The sequence below is a fragment of the Lissotriton vulgaris genome, chromosome 2_1 (assembly GCF_964263255.1).
Source record: "Lissotriton vulgaris chromosome 2_1, aLisVul1.2, whole genome shotgun sequence".
In the NCBI taxonomy this organism is placed as follows: Eukaryota; Metazoa; Chordata; class Amphibia; order Caudata; family Salamandridae; genus Lissotriton; species Lissotriton vulgaris.
The window spans coordinates 1,981,630,216-1,981,655,017 of record NC_141687.1 but is presented as its reverse complement, the minus strand read 5'-3'; the positions used below and the strand labels follow the sequence as shown (position 1 = coordinate 1,981,655,017).

At 47.6% G+C, this 24,802-nt stretch overlaps 1 protein-coding gene across 1 annotated transcript in view; it reads left to right on the top strand.

The window, feature by feature from the left end:
- Positions 1-682: 682 nt before the first annotated feature.
- The window catches only part of LOC147733602 (zinc transporter ZIP1-like), a 106,251-nt gene continuing 82,131 nt past the window's right edge, over positions 683-24,802 (top strand). The window contains exon 1 of the mRNA XM_086958995.1: positions 683-1,181. Coding sequence (XP_086815121.1) covers positions 1,067-1,181 — 115 coding nt within the window. The 5' untranslated portion in view covers positions 683-1,066. The remainder of the gene's footprint in view (positions 1,182-24,802) is intronic.

The following is a 24,802-nucleotide window of genomic DNA, read 5'->3' as shown; positions in this document are numbered from 1 at the left end:
AAAGGATTGCCATTATTTATAGGGTACAAGGGGTATGGGTGAAAACATTTTTTTATAGAAAATAATTGTTCAATTAGACCCCCTATGTCTGTGCCAACATGTTTCGGCCCACTCTATGAGCCCGGTTGGGTCTGGGGCCTTCGTCAGGGCTTGTTATGTGTATCCCTGCCTTTCTGTGAATGCATATTGTGCACATTCATGAGGCCTAAAGCTCTCACCTGTCTCGTTTTCTATCCTGAGAGCTTTCCGCAAGACAGAAAGGTTAGATTGAAAGAGGTTAAAAGTGGACCTAACCTGTTCTTTATTAGACAAGCTACTTGATCCCAATATATAAAGAGATATTTTCCAAAATATAGTCTACACCGTCTTAATTCTGAGCAATTGGGGAAACGTTCCTTATATTGAAGTGATAGTGATGCTACCAGGTGACTTTATGTGTTTTAACTCGTCTGGGTAGTTTACACGAGGAGTTAATACAATTTTAACCGATTTTTTTTTGTGTCTGAAACCCTGCTGGGCGAACACCGCGCTGAATAGCAACGAATAAATAAAGATCCACCAGAATTGTCTATAAATGTCATTGTTCACTCGAAGACCCTAACTCACTAAAGCGAGAAAAAGTTTCCAGAATGCAACTAATACCCAAGGCTAGAAAGCTGGAAGCTGGGTCAGGCATGGGCGTGAACAGGAGCGTGATTAAAGTTTACAGGACACGTGATGAGAAAACAGGTTTCAGAAAGTCAGCGTGAAATTGAGTTTCACAGCGGCAGTCTCTGTGGTAAATCCTGCCATGTGCACCCACAGGGCAGCTTCAGAAGCGAGGAGCGCGCCTCTAGGAAACTCTCGGCTGCAGGCAGGGCCGGTGAGGAGGCGGGGCGTGGGCGTGTCCTGCGCGCTGGACTGGACGGTCGCTGCGGGAGGTGGGCGGCGAGGGAAGCCCAGAACACGGCTGGGAGATCCCGAATCAAACTAGCTTCAAGCGGCCGGGAACCGAGGCTGCAGGAGCTTCCCTCTGGCGGGCAGCAGCGCACATTGTGCTGGAGCGCCCCCACAGCTGCCCGCCGCCATGGACTACCTGCTGCAGGTGAAGCTGGGCTGCCTCTTCGGACTGCTCGTCCTGACCTTGTTCTTCGGGCTCGTTCCATCCAGGGTCCCGTTCCTGCGCGACTCTGCGGGCACAGGTGAGGTGCATGGACGGGGGCAGCGTGGGAGGGGTGGGGCAGGAGTGAAAAGGATGCACATGGGCGAGGAGAGGGGCGGCTGCACTTGGGACAGGCAGAGTGGGGGAGGGCAAGGGGCACCAGGGAATTGGAAGAGTGAGAGGAGGAGGTCTCAAGGTAGAGGAGGGGGCAGGGCTTTAGGATAAGGATTAAGGACAGGGTCGGACTGGGACTGAAAATTAACATGGGTACACAATAAAAGATCAGATAGCTATAAAAAGTGACCCATGTTCGCATAGTGGGGCGGGTATGAACTTGTAAAACGCGCTGTGTTTTTACATTTGGACGAATGCATTGGGTTGAGCTTTTTCTTTTTTTTTTTTTGTAGTATTATATAGCGCGAACTCTACCCAAAGTTGTTATAGCGCTTTACACGAGGCCCAGTTACGTTACATACGGACACATTCATTATTATTTTAGACACGGGAAGATTGTCCACAATCTCTGGATGTTGAGCTGACGCCGAGATTATATTGGTTCCAAATTCGGCAGCTCTGGGCAATGTTTACAGTAATATCGGGGAATTCAGAAGTAAAAACTGACTCAGTGCACTATAAAACAACCGAAACACCGACCCCACGCAGTCTTTTCAAGCCAGCCCACTGGGCCCTGCCAGATTGTCGGAGATCCGACCGTGGCTACAGAGGGGGATTAAAGGGAGCGAGGCTCGCAGGAAAGTAGGTGTGCACAAGCAGAGATGAGGGTGGGTCCCGCATACAGAAACACACTGCTGACAACTTTCAGATCAGGACATGTCTTAAAAGTTGGCCTGACTGACACGATAAGCATTCTTGTAGAAATATGTTAAACACATAACCGAAACCAGTGTGGCTTTATTTTGCCCTGCAGATGTATCCGCATCACGTGTTTAAGTAACTTTCTTATCAGATAATTGCTAATTTTATCAGGTCAAGTGAAAGGGATGATTTCCACATAATAATACAACGAACTAATTAATGGAAACAGCAGACAAAAGGATCGTTTACATACAGACCCACCCCAACCCTTTTAAAGGTGACTCCTTCAGTAAGTCTACTATGCGCCTGCTGATCATTGCTTCAGAAAAGTGAGAACAAACAAAAACAAAGACCACGCATTCTCTTACACAACGTGTCCGAAAGCAAAGGAGAAACCATTCATTTCGTCATGTGGATCAATGAATATGACCTACACTAAAGGTTCACCAGCCACATGTATATTCCTAGTTCTGATGTTGATGGCAAAAGATAGAAAAAATACCTCCTGAAGTTTATCAAAGACCCCCAGACCACACATCCCTCCTAAGAGATGACAGTCCACATCCAAGATCATTCTTCTGTTGATTGACAGTTCCCCTTGATCAGGCACAATTGCAAAAATAGCGCCATATTCCTTGAACAGCCAGATGAGTTGATCAAAAAATTATCTGAAAAACTTGATTGAATGCAACTATTTTGCTGTTCAAAGAATTAGCTCTGAACAACAGGAAATATCTTTTTGAGACCCAAGAGACAGATAAGAATAAACATACTCCATGCATGAACAACTACTTGTCTATATCAAAGAAGTAAAAAAGATCACAAATAAACACCAGTGTTTCGTCAACGTAAGGAAAATGCAGCCTGACTGCATTATTTGCGATAAATAAAGGTCACGGCTCACTAAACTTTCTTGAATATATCGGTTGGAAACTCCAGATAGGCCACGATTATTGAATTTTCCACTAGTGAATGGACATTTCCCTTACATTAATGATAGTGTATGCAGATTTATTAACCAACCCATGAGATGGACATGGGCCCACACAAACCTCAGGAGATGCGTACAGACAGTAGTTTTAATAATGGCAATGGTCAAAGACAAGAATGTGCACCCTGGAGCAGTTTTGTGTGTAACGTACTACCATGAAAATGTCTACACACCTCGTAGAAGTAGGACACTCTGGAAATGATCTCATGTGTGTGGTCTTAGAGGAAGCACAGTCTGAACCACATTCGTCCAGAACACAGGCAAGACAGTTTACAATAGAATACTGAAATTTTCGACTACGGACCAACGTAACAGAACCGAACAATGACATTCAGTCACACCAGGTTCACTAGTAAGTTCTATTCCAGTCACTTCCCTCTGAAACACTATTAAGCTTCTATCACGTGACACATTAGTCACATCCATTGTGGCCAAATACTTCCACTACACGTTCTCTAGGATACCTTACAAGGCCATGCAGTCTGGCTGTGATCCTACATTGAGAAATAATATCTTTGTGCAATTTTTCTTTTCTTGAAAACCTACTGGCCCAGCATGCAGGGTGTTTTAAATTCTAAGTTCTCATGTACCTCTATAATTGATAGACAGTAACTACAAGATAATTTCCTCTCAAACAGCACGTTGCCAAACAATTCTCAGCATAAAGGAGGTGTCACAACCATGAAGGTGCTCATTCATTTGTCACCTACTTTGGACTTTAAATGTGGTAAAACAAAGTCCCGGGCACACATTACAAGGTAAAAACAATGGTTAACAAAGTCTCTTGCATCTGGAGAGTTGTCATGTAAGGTCCACTCAAGTAGTTAGAATTTCTTCAATTATTTAATCTTTGTCATTGGTGATAATTCCGACCCGGATGGTCTGGTTTAAGTATATAAGGATAAACGGAATAATTCTTAGGAATGTAAAAAAAGAATTGGGAAGCTCCCGAGTACCTTTTGGAACAGAAGTGAAATAGTGGCTGCGTTTCCCATAGCACACACACTAGAGGTTCTGTTGTAGGGGCGGACCCGCCACTCAACTTGATTACAGGCACTTACTTCCTGGGATCTCCGGTACACCGGAGAATCCCAAATCCTTTTTTACATTCCTAAGGATTATTCCGTTTATCCTTATATACTTAAACCAGACCAGCCGAGTCGGAATTATCACCGGCGGAGCGATTTCTCATACAACCCTGAAGTAGTCACGGGATACATCCCATTGTGACGAAACACGTGTTGGCTGGTTGTGTCCATTAATAATAAAGATTAAATAATTTAAGAAATTCTAACTACTTGAGTGGTCCTTATATGATAACTCTCCAGATGCAAGAGACTTTATTAACCATTTTTTTTTACCCTGTAACGTGTGCCCGGGACTGTTTTTCTGAAATTTGTGCGGGTCTCTACTCACACACACATAGGAGTTATAGGGTATTTCCTCTAACCTTGTTGCACCGTGTCGCAGTTATAGCAAACATATTAAACGCAAACATAGCAAGGCGCCTTACTTCCTGGCACATCCAAAACAATACTTTTCAGACAAACGTTTGATTGTGGTATTTCAGTGATACTTTTCTGTGATCAGTTATTGATCATACTCACCAGCAGCCGGACTGCCTGGTCATGTGTGAAACCAAAAAGCAGTCAGTATTTCTCTGCCACTTGCATGCAAGCGGGAGCAGAGACAAGAGTTGGTAGGTTTACCTGTGCTGTATTTTGCATAGAAGGTACTCCTGCAGCACCTTGTACTTTGTACAAACGCCTAACCTCGCTCTGATCCTAGTGTGCAAAAATAGTTTCATTGTCTATCTTTCCCTAGAGTCAAATGTGTCCTTGCAAGTAGGAGATTGGTCGCTGCCTCCATGAGGCCTTCCCTATGTAAGGTCAAGGTAAGTGAGTTGCAAAGCATGTTGCACTCTGCCACCATGTCTTGACAGATGCTCTGCATGTTGTGTTTGTTACATTGTCTGCCTCTGTAAATACTACATTCGTTACAAACCCTTTGTTGACTTCGTGGGCACCAGGTTTAGGGAGAAAAAATACTGTTGAAATCCGACATCATTTGATTTAAAATACCAGGGACTTCATTTGTCCTGTTGAATTGTCACAAACCTAGACCCGTCTATTTTTGACCCGAAACATGCCGATAGCCAGACATGAAGGGCAATAATTCACCCTCTTGCTTTTTTTTTGAGTTGCCACGCGCTAATAAAATACTAATTTTGTCTAACACAGACAATTTTATTATTGGGAGTCTGTAGCAGTAGTGTGAAGAGGGCGCCTTACCCAGTGCACCATCCTTTGGAAATCATCGTTCTAGTCACCAAATGGTCATTGAGGAACAATACAAACATGGGTGCTTCTTCTGCTAAAAAGCTTCTACCCAGCCCACCCCTGACAAACTCTGGTGTTTTAGTTGAGTAGCAGGCCTTATGATGAAGCATGCAACGTTGTGCAATGTGGGCCTCGAATCTGGTGTGAATTCTGCTGTGCTAGACTCTGCACAACAACCTAGGCTCTCCCTAAATAATTTGTAACCCTCTCTGTATCACACACAATGCCCGGCATGGTGCCCTTCCCCCACCTTTTGTTACATGTCACTGTAGCCATGAATTCTGGCCTGAGACAAGGAATTAAGGTGATCAACACCATGCCATGAGCCTTCCTCCCCTACTGAGAGTTGTTTCAAGTTCTTTGTCCAGTGCCATTGTTGGGAGTGCCTTTGTGGTGCAAGTACAGCCACTCATTGTAGAAATTGTCAGGGTGTGCAGATGGACATAGGCTATAAAAAAAAAAAAAGTACATTTAAAAATATACCTTTAAAAAAAAAGTAGTGCCCTGAAAGTAGCGCCGGCCGCGACGCTGCTCTGGCCGCGACGTAGCGCTGGCTGCGATGTGCGTGATGAGGACGTGCATGATGACGAGGCGGAGAGTGCGTGATGACGAGGCAGAGAGACGTGGAGCTGCGGTGAAGTGAGGAGCGCAGGCGCGTCATGGCGAAGAGGAGCGGCGGTGAAGTGAAGATCGCGGGAAGGAGCGGCAGCTCAGGTAAAGTAAATGCTCTTTGAAATCGAGGCGGGCGGCGGGAGGGGGGCGGGAGCGGGTGTGCACAGAGGGACAGGTGGGAGGGAGTCGGGGCGGGAGGGAGTCGGGGCGGGAGGGAGTCGGGGCGGGAGGGAGTCGGGGCGGGAGGGAGTCGGGGCGGGAGGGGGTCGGGGCGGGAGGGGGTCGGGGCGGGAGGGGGTCGGGCGGGAGGGGGTCGGGGAGGGAGGGGGTCGGGGCGGGAGCGGGTGTACTGCCCTCAGCCCCTTTCTGCTCCAGGCAACGCTGGGGCGGGCTGCTAGTCGATCTAATAAAGGTGGTTGGGTAAATCTTTTTCTTGTATATCAGCCAGGCTGAAAAGCAGAGTAAGCATGCCCTGGTCTCATAAATAAGAGTGCCTGATTGAGGTACATACAGACTAGCATGGTTTTGTCGTCGCACAACAGTGTACCTCTCTGCAGTCTGCCAATCATGCTGCTAGCCCAGATGTGAGGTAACACACACTTCCACACACACACACACACACACACACACACACGCTTCTAGCGGCCATCAGGTCGGGCCCCTCCCCACACCGCACAGCGCCATCTGTGCCCCCAGCCTCGCTGCCATCTGCTGCATTCTGCCTAATTTACTGCTTGTCTCACTGCCAATTCTGTAGTTTTTTCCCATTTTGCTGTACTTATTCTGTCTTGCCACGATTCCCACTCTCCTTTTTTGCATTCTGCCTTCTGTATTCCCGTTTTCCCCCGCTGCCTCCCTGTGGCCCCCGCCTCGCCGATTGGCCGCCCAACTCCCGCCTCCCAGATGCCCCTCCCTTCCACCTACCATTATATGGCGGCCTCTGCACGGCAGCGCAGCGGACGCCCTGCTGGCGCGCCTAAGGCAAGCCCGTCTGCACCTGGACCACGCCCAGCTCCAGAACCTCTGGCCCCCGCACATGCCACAACGAACGCCTCTGCTACGACTCCAGCATCCTTCACGCACTCAACACCAGGCGATCACACACCTGCTTCCAGGCCGCCCTGAAGCGCACCCAAGGAACCTTCTCCTGCAGGAACTGCAGCTTCACCAGCATCCGGCCTGCCAACCCACCAACCAGGTAAGAACTCGACTACCTCGGATGTATTCTTCTGAACACCCACTCTGCCCGCAAACACGCCGTTGAACTCTGGGACCTACTCGACTCAACCACCCCAGACGTCGCCTTCCTGACTGAGATCACCCCCAAGGACTGCACCAACGGAGTAGGTGGAGGAATCACCATCGTCCAACGGAACACTCTCCGAATCTCGACCAACACCGTTGACCCCCTCAGCACTGCTGAACACCTGCACTTCCAGATCCACACCGACCCCAACACCACCCTCCAAGGAACCCTTATGTACAGACCCCTGGACCCCAACCACAGTTCAGTGACTCAATCGCCGACTTCGTCAGCACACACGCCCTCGCCTCCACGGACCTGAACTTCTACCTCGTGAACAACAACAACACCAACTCCACCACACTGATCGACAACCTATCCAACCTCTGACTCGGACAACTCGTCACAACACCCACCCACCCACTCCTCCGTCCACACGCTTGACCCCATCTTCTCCGCAAGTCCCCACGTCTCCTTCAACCACACCTGCGAACTCCACTGGACTGACCATCGCCGCATCCACTTCACCTTCCGGAAACCCACCACGCACCACCGTACCCTACACGTGCCACGCCACTGCTGGAGCAAAGTCACCGAAGATGAGCTAACCATCGCCCAGAGCCCACCGGCTGACCCCGCCGCCTACAACCTCAGGCAATGGATCGACGACTGCTCAACACCCTCGCCCCGTTCAAGAAACCCTCCTACAGCCACACCAGCAAGAAAACCAGCAGACCTCAAAGCAAAACCTGCTGAAAGCTAGAGAAGAACTGGCTCCGTAAACGAATACACAGACACCATCACCTCATCAGATCTGCCAAAAGGGCCTCCTTCAAAGACCGCCCAGACCACAGCTTTCCAAACTTTTCATGTTGGTGACACACCTTTTTGTGAAAAGATGTTCAGGGACATGGTAACGCGAGCGAGCCCAAACCACCTAAGGGGGGTCGGGCCCCACACACACACACACCCCACACACACACCCAGGACCCTACACACACCAGACCTCCCACACCCCCCCCACACACACAACCCCACACCCACACAACCCCCCCCACACACAACCCCCCCCACACACTCACCCCCACACCCCCACACACTCCCCCCCCCCCACACACTCCCCCCCCCCCCCCACACACACACACACACCCACACACACAACGCCCCACACACACACAACGCCCCACACACACACAACGCCCCACACACACACAACGCCCCACACACACACAACGCCCCACACACACACAACGCCCCACACACACACAACGCCCCACACACACACAACGCCCCCCACACACAACGCCCCCCACACACAACGCCCCCCACACACAACGCCCCCCACACACACAACGCCCCCCACACACACAACGCCCCCCACACACACAACGCCCCCCACACACACAACGCCCCCCACACACACAACGCCCCCCACACACACAACGCCCCCCACACACACAACGCCCCCCACACACACAACGCCCCCCACACACACAACGCCCCACACACACACAACGCCCCACACACACACAACGCCCCACACACACACAACGCCCCACACACACACAACGCCCCACACACACACAACGCCCCACACACACACAACGCCCCCCACACACACAACGCCCCCCACACACACAACGCCCCCCACACACACAACGCCCCCCACACACACAACGCCCCCCACACACACAACGCCCCCCACACACACAACGCCCCCCACACACACAACGCCCCCCACACACACAACGCCCCCCACACACACAACGCCCCCCACACACACACCGTCCCACACACACACACCGTCCCACACACACACACCGTCCCACACACACACACAACGCCCCACACACACACAACGCCCCACACACACACAACGCCCCACACACACACAACGCCCCACACACACACAACGCCCCCCACACACACAACGTCCCCCACACACACACCGTCCCACACACACACACCGTCCCACACACACACACCGTCCCACACACACACACCGTCCCACACACACACACCGTCCCACACACACACACCGTCCCACACACACACACCGTCCCACACACACACACCGTCCCACACACACACAACGCCCCACACACACACAACGCCCCACACACACACAACGCCCCACACACACACAACGCCCCACACACAAACCGCCCCCCACACACACCGCCTGTTAGACCTGACATCATTGGCTTGAGTCTCTCCTCCATTTTTTTCTGTTTGCCTCTACTGTGTTACGATGTTTTGCTGGTATATGCTTTGGGCGCCGTGTCACTGCTGATCAGTGCCATAGCGCAAGTGCTCCCTCTGTTAAAATGATGTATCTATTGTATCCATGTTTGGCTTATTTGGTTTACTGTCAGCCCCTAGTCTAGTGCACCAGGAGTGCCAGGGCTTGTAAATACAAATGCCGCTCGTGGGCTTGCAGCACGTGTTGTGCCACCCACAGGAGCGGCCTTGTAAACGAATGTCTACGGGTCGGTCATTGCGAGACCCACGTGCAGTCCTGCACTGTCACGTCGGCTGCGCAGGTATACCTACTTGCCAGCCCCTCCAACCTTCCCTTAACTTCATGTTAGTCACCCCTATGGTAGGCCCATGGGCAGGGTGCATTGTAAGTGTAAGGTAGGACAAGCCTGACCAAGTTGGCATGTCCTGATAGTGAAGTGCCGCCATCTTAGGGCTTCACTATTGCGAGGTAGCCTGCTCTCCGTTGGATAGAATGGGCCGCCGGGATTATTAACGCTATAATCCTAGCTGGCTCGGGGAGCATGGTGCAATGTCGAGTTTGGTATCCCTGAACTCGGGGTTTAATTACGCATCCGTTGGTGTGGATGGTCTTTGGACTCTGGGTTCGAAAATAGCACTTTTAGAAAGTGTCTATTTTCTTGTCTAACCATATCTGGTCTCTGCTGGTCTTGCGTGTGTGTGACAGGAGCTGGGTGGCTCCAAGAGGTCTGGATGAGTCAGTGTGGGATGAGTGGGACATTACGTTGAGAGTAGGGGGAGAGTAGTTGTTGATAGCCTGCCTTGCCTGATACAATGCTGGCTCCACCTCCTGCCGAGCGACTGATGGCTCTGTACCTGCCATGGACGATCCTAGCCCCACCTCCTGCCAGGAGGGCGATAGCTCTGCTCCTGCCAGTGTCAATGCTGGCTCCACCTCCTGCGGGGCGTCTGAGGACCCGGCCCGGCTCAATGAATAGGCCAGGTGCTACTGCCTAGCTCCACCCACCACAGACCCAGGATGTTGGGAAATCCCCGGCATAGACAAAGGGATCAAAGACGAAAAGGGGTATAAGAGGAGGACCCCTGAACTAGGAAATCAGATCACTTCTGACAAGGAACCCTGTAACCAAGGACAAGAAGCCTGCTGATCTAAAGGACTGCTTACCCCTTCTGCCAGTGTGCTGTTGTTGGGGGAATCCTGCAGCGCTTCTTTATTTTTGCCAAGGAACCAGGAGAGAGGAACTGTGTGTGTACTCTCACGCTTGCTAAGAAAATCTCCAAGGACTGGAAGAGTGCCAGTCTCCTGCCGAAGTCACAGGGCTAAAGGACTTCACCTGCTACAAAGTGCTATCTGCTGGAAGTGTGAATCCAGCATCTCTGAAAGAACCAGCAACCACGACGATCGGACGCTGGGCCCAACCGACGCCAGCAGCAACGCCAGTGAGTAGGAGTACGGCTCTAACTCCAGAGGACCTCGTGTCTGCCCCGCTGCTGATCGCATCAACCGTGTGCCCTTCGACGCCGTGAGCGCTGCTCACTCCGTGCAACTGCATCATCGACAACGCCTGCTGAGGCCTGATCGACACCGGAGACGCGACGCCGGATTGCTCGACGCCGCTGATCATCGTGTGCTTCATTTTCCTAAGGTACTGTGTGGTTGGGGGTCCGTGTGACTCCAGGCCCGACGCAGCGCTCCTCGCGGTCGACGCCGAACCTGTGGATTATCTCTGCCCAGCGTTGTGTAGCTCCCGTGTGAGTTACCCTGTTGCTAAAGAACTGTGTTTCCAAGAAGAAGATTTGCTTGATATAAAAGACTCTTGTGCTAAAGAAGAAACTACCTTTGAACTATCCTTTTTCCTTCCCGAACGTATTTATTCCGATTGTGTACAGTTTTGCCGTTATTTTGGGTCTTGTGCTAAGCCTTATATAAAAATACTTATTTTTATAATACTACGGTGTCGTGTCCATTTGTAGTGTATTCACTGTATTACTGTATGTGGTCATAATTGCTTAACACACAGCCTCTGAGATAAGCCTGTTCTGCTCTGCCAAGCTACCAAGGGGGTGAGCAGGGGTTATCGAAGGGTGTGATCCCCTTGCCCTGACTAGAAAAGGAGTGTCCCTATTTGTCAGAAGTGTATACCTCTGCCAACTAGAGACAGCCGGTTCTAACACCGCCCCACACACACACCGCCCCACACACACACCGCCCCCACACACACACTGCCCCCACACACACACCGCCCCCACACACAATCCCCCCCCACACACAACCCCCCCCCACACACACAATCCCCCCCCCACACACACAATCCCCCCCCCACACACACAATCCCCCCCACACACAATCCCCCCCACACACACACAATCCCCCCACACACACACAATCCCCCCACACACACACAACCCCCCACACACACACAACCCCCCCACACAAACACAACCCCCCAACACAAACACAACCCCCCCACACAAACACAACCCCCCCACACAAACACAACCCCCCACACACACACAACCCCCCCACACACACACAGCCCACCCCCACACACACACACACAACCCACCCCCACACACACACACACAACCCACCCCCCACACACACAACCCACCTCCCCCACACACACACATACAACCCCACACATACACACAACCCCACACACACACAAGCACAACCCCACACACAAAAAAAGCAAGTGTCCATCTGTAACACAACTGGTGCTCATGTAAAGTGCTCTGATACCTTTGGCTCTAGTGTCCTCAACAAAAAAAGTTTGGCAAAAGTAGGTGGTAAAGCGTAAAGGATGTTTTCTACCATTATTTATCAACGTAATTGCTTTCTTAGAATTACTCCACTACGCTACACTGATGGTCGATTGGTCCCCAAACTACATTCACTTAAGAATCCCCATTTTGAGTACTTTGAAGCCCTGAAAAGAAATCAATATGAGGTTTTATAAAAACAATAGTTTCTACTGAGTGCCGATATGTATTTCATCCGTAGCCTCCAGGAGCACATGGGTGTAAGTGTGTGTGTGTGTGTGTGTGTTGAGTTTTGGAAAACCTACAGTACTACAGAGTGCAACACCATACAATAGGATACAATACTATACTATATACAGCAAATTAGGAAATGCTCTGAGCTTTTCACATTTACATCAGCTGGCCTATATCGTAGTCACATTTAACAGTTACAATACATCAGTTGACTATATCGTATACACCTGGAATATATTGATCCATCCTCAAACATCACAAAGATGCTGCAGGAGTCTGCAGATTTAAGCCAATTCAAAACTTTGAGAATTATGTAGAATAGTCCTTTTATGAGTAAATTGTTAATACTTCGGCCACCTCACAATTTCCTAAACATCAAGTATTTGTAATTTATGTCCATAGTTTATACAATACCATCCTTCCCCAAATAGCCGACATTGTAAGGGCCTAAAACGCTTTCCTATGCAATCTATTGATTGTAAATGTACAAATCCATTATTTCACTCATAAAAAATACAGTATTTACTTTATACAGTTAGAAATGCACTGTGAAATTACTACTGCGCATACATTTTTAAATACAGAACACTGAGTCACAGCAGAATATACTGATTTCCGTATTTTGCTTCTATGCCTACTGTAGACATATAGACATGCACAGTGAACATAAGTTATTTTATATCGCCTTCATGAACACAGTACATACCCAACCTCAGATACCTACATGCTAGTGCTACTTGCACACTCACAAAACCATATACATAATACATAACACACGTTAACCCAGTCAACACTAAAACACATTAAAAAACTGCACTTTTACAAGCTTTGTGTCCATGAGCAGATGGCCGTCCAAGAACCACCTCAGCACACTCATACCCTCAGAAAACATACAAGACTTTCAAAGACCAACACGGGGGCATGCAGAAAAATGCATGCATATACCTCACATGTGGCATACGTGTCTGCACGCACATGACATTACACAAAGTCGTACATGCAGACGTGTGTCACACATAGAAGCATGTATATAGCCATATACACAAATGCTTTATGCTTGTGTACATATGCACCCGAGTACTTCGCAGGTCTTTAAAAGACCATTTCCATGTTAATGGGACTTTGCTGTGAATAATCGGCCCCCATAGAGCAGAGTGTCTCGGAGTCCGCGCTGCTGCGGCAGACTCCGAGACACTCTTTCATAGGAATGCCTCTTCATTTTAGCAGCAGTTATGTGCTAAGTGCCCTGTCAACCTGCGACACACCCACCACTTGCAGGCGACACAATACTGTGTCGGGACACACATTTTGGAAAGCTCTGGCCTAGACAATAAGGCACACAACAGCAAAGAGCTCTTCCAACATCGTGAAGGAACTCTCCAACCCCAGCTCCAACACCAACGACATCCCACCTCCGCAAGACCTATGCGACTCGCTGGCCACCTTCTTTCATTGCAAGTTCGCAGACATCCACAACCTCTTCAACACCACAATCGCCCTGGCAACCACTGACACCACCGCCCCCACGTCCTCCACCCGCACCAACCGCCTGCTCTCCTGGACCAACATAAACGACGACGACACCATCCAGATCATGAATACCATCCACTCCGGATCTCCGTCAGACCCATGACCACACCACACCACCGCCAAGACCTGGACCACCCTCCCCATCCACCTACGGCAGACCCAAGACCTGCTGACCTTTAGAAGACTCCTCAAGACCTGGCTTTTTGAGCAATAGCAGCATTCCTGACCTGCCAGCGCCTTGAGACCCTCACGGGTGAGTAGTGCGCTTTATAAATGCTATGATTGATTGATTGGGTATGTAAGATGTTGTGTAATGTATTTGTAGTTCATTTATGTGAAGGGTATAAACAAAGCAACAAAGTTGGATTTCCAATGCCCCCTTCTCTACGGACGGTGTTGTGCTACCTGGAGGGCATTCAACCCATCCCACCTGACACGTTAATTTTCGTTATTCATTTATTATAGAATGCATCTAGAATAACGTGGACACACCTAAGACTTGGAAATGGGGACAACAAAGACACAACTTGTTGATTTACTTGCAAAACCGACTGCTGTAAGCCCCATTTCGAAAATAGTTATACAGGATCAGTTGTCCTCCTGATTACAATTATCACTTCAAGTATTGCCCCCACAAACATTGGCCAAAGTCGCATTGAAATGCCCATCTGTTTTAATTGGGTGCATAATCCCACACTCTTCTGGACTAACGAAAAGCTATTAGCAGTCTCTACTCCGAGCCAGTCCCTAGAATTGGTGTTACCTTTTATTGCTCATTCACAGAGGCTTACTGAGGACGTTTGACCTTGATCATTCGAGAAATAACCTATTCCTCTGACCGTCCAATTTTAAAATGTTGTGTTAATTTTATTTTAATTTACTAGTAAAGAAGCTTTAACTAGACACAACAGCACAATAAACATGTCTGTAGCGACACATGTGACATTATCCAAAACTATTGGTCCGATAACCAGGTTTAGGAGAGATTTTATAAAAGTAAATATATCCGTTTCAGTTCGCAGGAGGAAGGATTTCCAGAATCTGGTAATGGCAATGCAAAATGTACATTGGGTTGCCCCTTACGCCAGCTGAAGGTAGTGCAGCTCAGTGCTTTTGCCCATGCCCTTTGAATACTCAATATGCCCTTTGATGCATGTAAATGTTTAACCTACTTTTGTTGTGCTTTTCACAGCTGTTTTTTCTGTGTGGAATTCGACAGCACAGATGTGGCCCCCATCCCTTGGACTCATTCTTTCAATAGAAAAACTGCAGAAGACCAGAACACTTACAGGAATGCCATGACTGAATATGACCAGAGCATAAGAGCCACCAAGAGGACCTTTTATCCAGAACAAAATCCACACCAATGCAAGTAACGCAAAATAACTCTTCAACCTCATACAGCAGTTCACCAAACCCCCCAGCAAAGCCACGGACGTCACACCATCCCAGGACCTCTGCAGCAAGCTCAGCTCCTACTTCCACCTGAAAATCAAGGCCCTCTACGACCACTTCAGCGAACAGACTCCAGACATCACCCTCCTCACCACCACTGACAACTAGCCCACCATCACCACCTGGAAACCGGCTACCACTGATGACACCGCCACAACCATGAAGAACACCCACTCAGGAGCCCCCATGGACCCCTGCCCGTCGCAAATCTACCACAGAGCTGCCGCCGCCATAGCACCCAAACTACGCCGGACCATTATCCACTCTTTCAAATCCGGCATCTTCCCTGGCGACTGGAAGGGGGTAGAGGTTAAGCCCCTCCTCAAGAAACCCTCGGCTGACCCGATGGACCTGAAAAACTACCGGCCCATCTCTCTCCTTCCCTTCGCAGCCAAAGTCACTGAGAGATTCGTCAATGCCCAGCTGACCACCTTCATCATAGAAAACACCATCCTCGACTCCTCCCAGTCCGGATTCCACAGCACTGAGACCAACCTCCTCACTCCACCAAAGACATCCGCATGCTACTTGACCAGGTCCACACAGCGGCCCTCAACCTACTAGACCACTCTGCAGCCTTCGACACCGTCTCTCGCCGCCAGACTCCACAACGCTGGCATACGTGGAACTGCCCTCGACTGGATCCACTCCTTTCTCACTGGCAGAACCCAAACGATCAGACGCTCTCCCTTCCTCTCCAAACCCACAGAGATCAACTGCGGAGTACCCCAAGGATCCTCGCTCAGGCCCATGCGTTTCAACATCTGCATGACCGCCTTCAATAGACAGCATGGGCTCAGCAAAGCATACTTCGCCGACGACACCCAACTCATCCTCTCACTCACGAAGAACCCCGAAGACACCAGACTCCGCTTCCAGTAAGGAATGAAAGATGCCGCAGACTAGATGAACAACAGCTGCCTTAAGCTCTGCTTGGAGAACCCCACACACTCCATCAGACCACGCCCCAAACCTCAGCATCATTCTAGACTCCTCCCTCACCATGACCCACCGAATCAATGCCGTCGCCTCCACTAGCTTCAACTCTGTCCGCAAGACCTTCAAGTGGATACCCCCCGAATGCAGAAAGACAGTTTCCCACGCACTCGTAACCAGTAGACTGGACTATGGTAACACCTTCTACGCCGGAATCAGTAAAACCCTGCTACACCAGCTTCAAAATATCCAGAACACCGCAGCCAGACTCGTCGGCGAGTAGCTTGAAGGTTACTCTCTTCTAGACGGGCAGCCAAACTCGGCCTCAAAACCCCATGACATGAGCACATGACCCAGCACCTACGAGATCTACACTGGCTCCCCGGTAAGAAGAGAGTAACCTTCAAGCTACTCACCCACGCCTACAAATCCCTCCACATCATCGGACCCAAATACCTCAACAAGAGTCTCCTTCCCCTTTCCCAAAAGGAACCTCCGCTCTGCCAACCTCGCCCTGGCAGAGACCCCACAAATCTGCAGCACAACAGCAGGTGGAAGAGCCTTCTCCTAAATCGCAGCAAAGACCTGGAACGAGCTCCCAGTCAACATAAGACAATCCCCCACTCTGCACACCTTCAGGAAGAGCCTCAAGAACTGGCTATTTGACTGATCCGGAGCTGCAACACCCGCCCCCTCCCCCTTTAACACCCCTCCCACCCCCGCTGCCTTGAGACCCTCACAGGCGAGTAGCACACTCTAAAAAAAACACTTGATTGATTGATTGATTCATTCTTCACTTTGGTGTTCTAGCCAAAAGGCTGATGCTGCATGCCACTGCCAGTACATATGTGGGGTTTGAGGCATATTTGTGCACACATGTCAGTGTATGGACATAATAGCACTTTGAAAGTATAGGCCTTTATTTTATTTTGGCGATTTTTTTTAGAGCGCGCAAATACCCAAGGGTGTCTCGGCGCTATAGTTGCAGAACTCTCTGGTGGATAGGGGAGAATTAGGCTGGGAACAACCAAGTTTTCAAATTTTTTCCTGAAATTAAGCAGAGTCGGAGCACACTTGATGTGGAGGGGGAGGGTGTTCCACAATTTGGCTGTGGCAACAGAAAAACGTTTGTCGCCCCAGTTAGCCCTTCTTGTGCGGGGGACTCTTAATAAGTGAGCTGAGGATGACCGTAATGTTCTTAGGTGTTCGAGCGGGCGGAAGGCTTGTCTTAGGAATAGAGGGCCGTGGTTGTGGATAGCTTTATATGCTATGCATAAAGCTTTGAATTTGATGCGGCTCCTCACAGGCAGCCAGCGTAGCTGTCGGATGTAGGGGGAGACGGATGCAAATTTGGGAATGGATAACAGAGTCCTGGCTGCTGCATTTTGCACTGTCTGTAATTTGTTAAGGACCTTTTGTTGTGCATTTAGTAGCAAGGCATTACAATAGTCAGTTTTGGAAAAGACTAGAGTGCTGATTAATGTTTTGCCTGCGGATGATGGTAGGTACGGGATTAACTTTTTGATCCTTTTTAATATGTGGAAGGAAGATGAAACCACCGAGTTAGCATGCTGCTGGAAGGACATCTTGTTATCGAAGATAACACCTAGGTTTCGTACCTTGGTTACTGGTTCAGGAGGTTGTCCCATCTGATGGGGCCACCATTGCGGGGACCAAGTTGGTTGCAATCTCCCGAATGTCATCACTTCTGTCTTATCAGAATTTAGTTTAAGACAGTTGGATGACATCCAGGAGCTATTGCCTTCATTCCAATTTGGAAATTAGCAGCTACAGAGGTGCCATCATCGTATACGGACAACACCAGTTGGGTGTTGTCAGCGTATGTAGTGAGGGAGATTCCGTGGGATTGTATGACCCTCGCTAAGTCAGACACATATATGTTGAATAGTGTCGGGCTTAGCGAGGATCCCTGCGGTACTCCACAAGGCAGGGAAAAGGTCTGAGAGGTGTAGTTGCCTAGCTTCACAGTTTGTGGGCGGTTGGACAGAAATGAAACAAGAAGATCCTTTGCTTTGTTTTTTATTCCTATGGCCACGACACAGTCGATCAGAGTGGCATGATCGACCGTGTCGAAGGCTGCGGACAGATCTAAAAGTATCAGGATTGCGGCTCCTCCGTTGTCCATCGTGGACCTTATCTCGTCCGCTGCTTTTAAGAGCGCAGTCTCTGTTCCGTGGCCCTGTCGGAACCCGAACTGGTTGTCATACAGTAGGTTGTTGTTGTGAATATAGGTTGACAGCTGAGAGTTCATGATTTTTTCAAAAATCTTAGCAGGGAATGGGGGGCATGCGACGGGCCTGTAGCTGGCAGGAAGGAGACCGTCTAGGCTAGGCTTTTTTAGTAGAGGTTTGATGATAGCTTCCTTCCAGACCGAGGGGTAGGTGCCGGATGTAAACATTGCGTTACAGATGGTAGTTAGTGACGGGGCAATAGCTTCAGGGATGAGATTAAGAACGCCTGGAGGGCAAGGATCAAGAGGTGAACCGGATTTGGTTCGGGCGATCAAGGGTTGAATGAGTTCTTGCGTGGTGTTTTCAAAGGCTGCAAATTCTGGGGAATTATCGGCGGTAGATTGCCCGGTGGAAGTGAGAGAAGGGTCAGGCGAGAAAGTAGAAAAAATGGCTCTGACCTTATCTTCGAAGAATTTGGCCAATGCGTCCGAGAGGGCCTGAGATCCTTCTGAGCGGGGTGCAAGAGGATTGGACAGGTATGTTACCACCTGGAATAGTTTCCCTGTTGAGTTTTTGGCCTGATTGATTTGGTTGGTGTAGCAGGTGGTTTTCTCAGCTGTTATAAGTTTTTTGTAGTTGGAAAGGGCATTTTTGTAGGTGATCTTGTCAGTGTTATTGAAATGGCGACGCCATTGCCTTTCTAAATTTCTGCAGTATTGTCGCTGTAGTCGGAGCGACTCGGAGAACCAAGGGGCTGAGGGAAGTTTTCTACTCCGGTGAGATGTTTTAGTGGGTGCTAGCTTGTTGCATGCTCCATTCAGATTCTCCAGGTAGGTAGCCGAAGCTGCTGTGGGATCCTGTTCGTTTGGTATAGGACTGTCCCGCATCATTTGAGTAAGATGGTCGAGATTAATGTTCTTCCAGTGCAGATAATAAGGAAACTGACTGTAACAATCAATATTCAAAAACACAATAAGAAAATTATAAAAGATTAAAAACTGAATTGCATTACAATATTAAAAAACAATTCATGGCACATGATTAATATATTGTCATATATCCTATTATCATAGTTATATCATATTTCAATGATTTAAAACAATTATTTCAAACAATCATACATATATCAACAATCTAAAACCAATAACATATACAGCTACGACATTAACGGTGGCAAAGAGAATCAAGTATCTTTGACGCGCATTTCAACGCAAACTGCGTCTTTGTCAGGAAAAAGCCACACAATGACTCTATATATTGAAAGTGGATCTATGGATATTGCTGTTTTTTCATATGATTTGCAGCATCTCTCTTAGATGTCCAACTTTTAATTTTATATGATGATCAAAAAATTCTTTGAATAGACTGCTTTACATAAATCTGTGGAGTCACTTTAAAAGTTTATATTTCCTTCGTTTCTGTAAGAGTTAATCTTGTTTTTCGGTATATTGATATACCTTGAGCTGATTCATTCGGGATAAAATTTGTCTAAAATATTGATACAGTTGATTACTGTTCCGTCGGCGTCTTGGATCCTGACCGGTCGTCTCAAGTAAGCAGTTTGTGTCGAAACGCACGTCGAAGATACTTGATTCTCTTTGCCACTGTTAGTGTTGTAATTGTATATGTTATTGGTTTTAGATTATTGATATAAAATTGTGGATATATGTATGATTGTTTTAAATCATTGTTTTAAATCACTGAAATGATATAAATATAAGAATATGATATATGACAATAGATTAATCATGTGCCATGAATTGTTTTTTAGTATTGTAATACATTTCAGTTTTTAATCTTTTATAATTTTCTTATTGTGTTTTTGAATATTGATTGTTACACTCAGTTTCTGTATTATCTGCACTGGAAAGGCCTATATATTCATAGATCTATGACAAGTATAATAAATTGCCTAGGGATATACAATACACTTGAATAGTGCCTTGCCCTAGGATTTGCTGTACCAATTCAACAGGGGGTCCTTGTTACTTTTCGACATAACAGCACTTTTATGCTGTTGCACACATACTAAAGGGAAATATGGGCAACCTGGATGCCGTTTAAGGTCACACTTCTGCCACCCAAGGAATCCATGGAATGCTCTCTGTTCCTGGTGGGTATTTTATGACGGAGCCATGATGCCTAACCATTATCCACCAGTAGACCTCCAGAGAGAAAACAGTGGGTGGCAGCTCTGCTGTCTCAAGCCCCCAACCCCTCTCCCCAAACCATAGTATCGCACAAGTGCTCTCTCTAGCAGTGAAATGAAGCAGAAGATCAGATTCTTCAGGTGGTTCTGTCCTCGGGTTCATGGCTTTGCCAGTCGAAATGGAGAACCGGGTACAGTTTCCCGGCCTCTCATTCGACCACAAGCAACAAAACAGTGGCTGAACTGGCCTTCGAACTAGTGAAAAGATTCCCTTCACTTTTGGAAAAGAAGAGGAGAATTCGGGTGATTGTTTTCGCCAGGAAAGAAACCCCGTCTTCTGTTTATGCAAACATTAACCACTGTCGGCTGCATCAAGTGTTGTATCTAGTCTGTATCTGAGTTTATTCTGTGCCTAAACAAAAGTCAAGGAATAAGCTATACAGGGTAAAACAGTCACCCCACCTCCCTTCCCACCTCCACCCTCCACCCCCTACAAGTTTGAAGCTCATTGCACTTGTACTTTCCACTGCTTCATTTCCCACCGTCTTTCTTCTCAGTTCTCACTGGCCTTAAAGAAATCTCCCATTTCAAAGTGTGTGTGTGACTTGGACAGCTTAAATGTTGTTACAAAGCAATAATGCGCTCAACGTAATTGGGGATTTTATATTAAGATGGCTGTATAAAGTGGAAACAGCGAGGTTAAATGGGTATACAGCTTCTTGGATGGGAGTGACAAGGGGGTGTTGAGTACTGGGGTTATAGGTATGCTGTGGCAGAGCAGTGGGTGGGATATGGACTGGGAGTGGAAAATCTTCAGGTTGTCTGCTATTTGAGTGGTTACCCATTTACGTGTTACTTGAAGAGATGGTTTTCCAGCTTCTTGCCGAATTTGTGACTTAGTATGGCAGGTCTGCAGTTGGATAGAGTGCCCTATCCCCACTTTCACAGAAAGGTTATTGGTGGCCCTCAAACTTGCTCATGAATACAAAATGCATCATCGCTGTTAAAGTGATAATAGTACTGTCAATCAGGGCCTCCCTGGCATGACTTTTTCAGCTGTAGGTTGTCAGAATCCTGGTGTGGTCTTTAAAAGCCCCCAAAATAAATGTCATTAGCAACTCCTGTAATTAATGGTTAATACGTGGACGACCAGGTCGATAGCACTCTGTACCATGTGTGCTGATGTAAAAGAAACACGATAGTGATCAAAGGGTCCAGTGTACTAAACACCTTTGCGTTCACAAAAGCGGTGATCCACAAAATCACAGGGTTTTCAAACACAAAAGTTTTATATGCATCTAGGAAACCTACTTTGCAAGTCAGAAAAGCCTTTCCGAGTTGCCAAATAGGGTTTGCAATCCATTTTAAATTGCAATTAGGAGAGGACATGAAAAGGGCAACCCTTCCTAATTATGTCACAATGGTATGTGTTGATGGTTTGTGACTGCAGTTGATTGCAATCCTTAGATCAGTTATTAGCATCTCAAAAGAGTTGGTAACTGATTAACATCTACCCCTTTCTGAATTGTGTCGGGCATACTTGGTGGGGAGTGGAGGGAGGTTTCTGAAGAGGGATGCAGGCAGCGGTCCATGGGACTGCTTTCTGCTGTCACTGTTTTGACGAATGGAAAAAAATTCCAGATGTTTATTTTCCTTATATTATGCATAGAGTGGGCTTCAGGTCCACCATCCACCCATTGACCTTCTTCGACCAACATCTTTTATCCACTGGCTTGAGACTTTGATAATCGCGTCTTGGCTCAGCGCAGTGGCGTTTTCATCTCTCACCTAATGCTGTTAACTAATAGTAGAACCAAAAGATAGGTTTTTCCCTTGCGCCCAATTGTCCAAATGTATAAGAACAAGTTATCAAAAATTGCTACCAGGGATAATAATGACGTCTATCTAGCGTCATAAGTGGTGTAATAAATTACACACAAAACATTTATATACAATATATCCCGAGCAAATCTGTGTCGTGTACAAAACAGAAGTTCAATCCAATGAAATGTTCCAAAATTTCTTTTATATCAAATTCTTCTTCTTTATTGTTCTTGATAAACCACAAATATCTCCTCTGATTACTAGCCAACACGTGTTTCGTCTATTTACAGCAGTCTATGCAATTAGACTTCATCAGGGCAATTCAATCACTTGCGATATAATGTTTAGCATTGGCAATATCGTCACAGCGATAATATTTGTGTTTTTACAGACGTCGAAGAATAATCTCATCCCACGAATTAACAGCACCTTAGAATATCACTATGAACACGACCCGCGTCAGGGCTGGTCCAGTTTCTCATCCGTTAACTTGGAGTATTCAAGTCCACGAACAGTCATGAGTGCGGCGTATGCTGTTAACTGTTTGGGTGTTTCCTTCCCTGTTCACTAGTGTGCTTGTATTGAACTGCATAACTAATATGTCCCCTCCTGCAGGCTCCCTCCTGTGATTAGTGTGCTAATGTTGATGTTGGAACATGAAACCCAAATCTATTGGCGTTGCCAGTGCTTGCAGAGGTCTTGCTACAGACCACCTCAGCTGTCTTTTGCAGACCGAATTGTATACAATAATCCATAGTCACCTCTTGCTCATACTAGGATGGCTTTCTCGTCACTCAGTTCCCTTTGCACTGGTGACTTTCAGCTCTGTCTTCTGTGTTTGTCCCTCCCCTTACCCTTCCTTTTGATTGGCTATATGTAGCCATCCACTGTTGACACCATAGAATTATGATTTTGTATTGTATTCATGTCATTACTTATTTAGCACTCCATGGGAGTCCATAGCATTGTTTTCAGCGCGTGCTCATCCTCTTTACTTTAATTCCCCCATCTTCCCCCCTGTTCTCGCTGCTCACGCATCTCGACAGCGCGTGTAAGGTGATGGCCATTATGATGACCTGGAGGTTCCCTAAATACTCCATTGTGGCATGCATTGCGATGTCATTCGCGATACATGGTGGAAGGTGCTATTGGCTTTGCCGCTGGTGGTGGAGTTAAAAGGTTTTAAATTCCTCAGGCATTGGGAATGTCAATAGTGGCCTCAGGCCATGTTAAAAATATTATAAACAATGAAAACATTGTTCTCTGTTCTTTCAGGATGGCTTTTACATTGCGTGACTCAACGTGTGCTTCTTTGTAACGTTATGGAACCACGCTTGACAACATAAGGCACGTTGCATCCTGCAACCTGAGTGTTATATTAAATGTTTTGAAAGTAATCTATGAATTGTTTTCCACATTTTCAACATGGCCGGTCGGGCATTGTCAAAGCCATATGTGTGTCTCGCTTTTAGCGCTGAATAGTGAGATTGATTGACTCTGCCAATGCTTTTTAAAAAGATTTCTTTAAGGAACCCGGGGTGTGTTAAAGCAGCAAAAGTTTCATGTTGTGGAGTGCTGCAATCACAGGGATGATGGCCTGCGGTTTCTTGCATATAACCTTCGCTGTTTGGGTCCACAATCTCAGGGAGTTGCAGATTGCCTCCTGCCTAATCAATGTATCGCTGGGCAAGTCGTTCTGTGACCGTCTGTACACCCTGCCCGATCAACCCCCCGGGACCTGGGAATGGTCACCACGACTTAATAGTATGTGACCTGTATTGCATCACAAACCATGAAATGGGGGCAGAAAGGTGCAGTGCACTTTGCCTTTCATGTCTTTTGTCATGTGATTTAGGATTAGTTGTCACGGGGAAGAAATGATGGCTGGGATCCTTGACAAATCCACAGAAACGACTTTGTCAGTCAAGCAGTGTTTGCTCAGTGAAGAGTAGATTTCTAGGGATCAAAGGTCTGCTGTGATGAGGGCTCTGCAGGGAGGCTTTCCCTCTGCAGCTCTCAGCATGTTAAGGAAGGATCGAGCGGCTTTGTAGTTCCCCGAGAAGTTATCCTAACTCATGCAAACTTAAACCATGTATTGCTGTAATATTCCAGTTAATAATTTTCGAATTACTTTCAAATTCATGAATTGAATAGGAACAGAATTCTGTTTTTAAAGAGCCGACGTGTGTTATACGTGACCGTTTTCCACCCTGTGTTTATATTGCTGCTCTTTTTAATTGCACGTTCTTGACCTCTGCTTGCACTTTTCATCATTTGAATACTCGCTGCTCATTATATGGTTGCTGGGAGCTTGTTTTGACGTGAGGGGTGCTTAC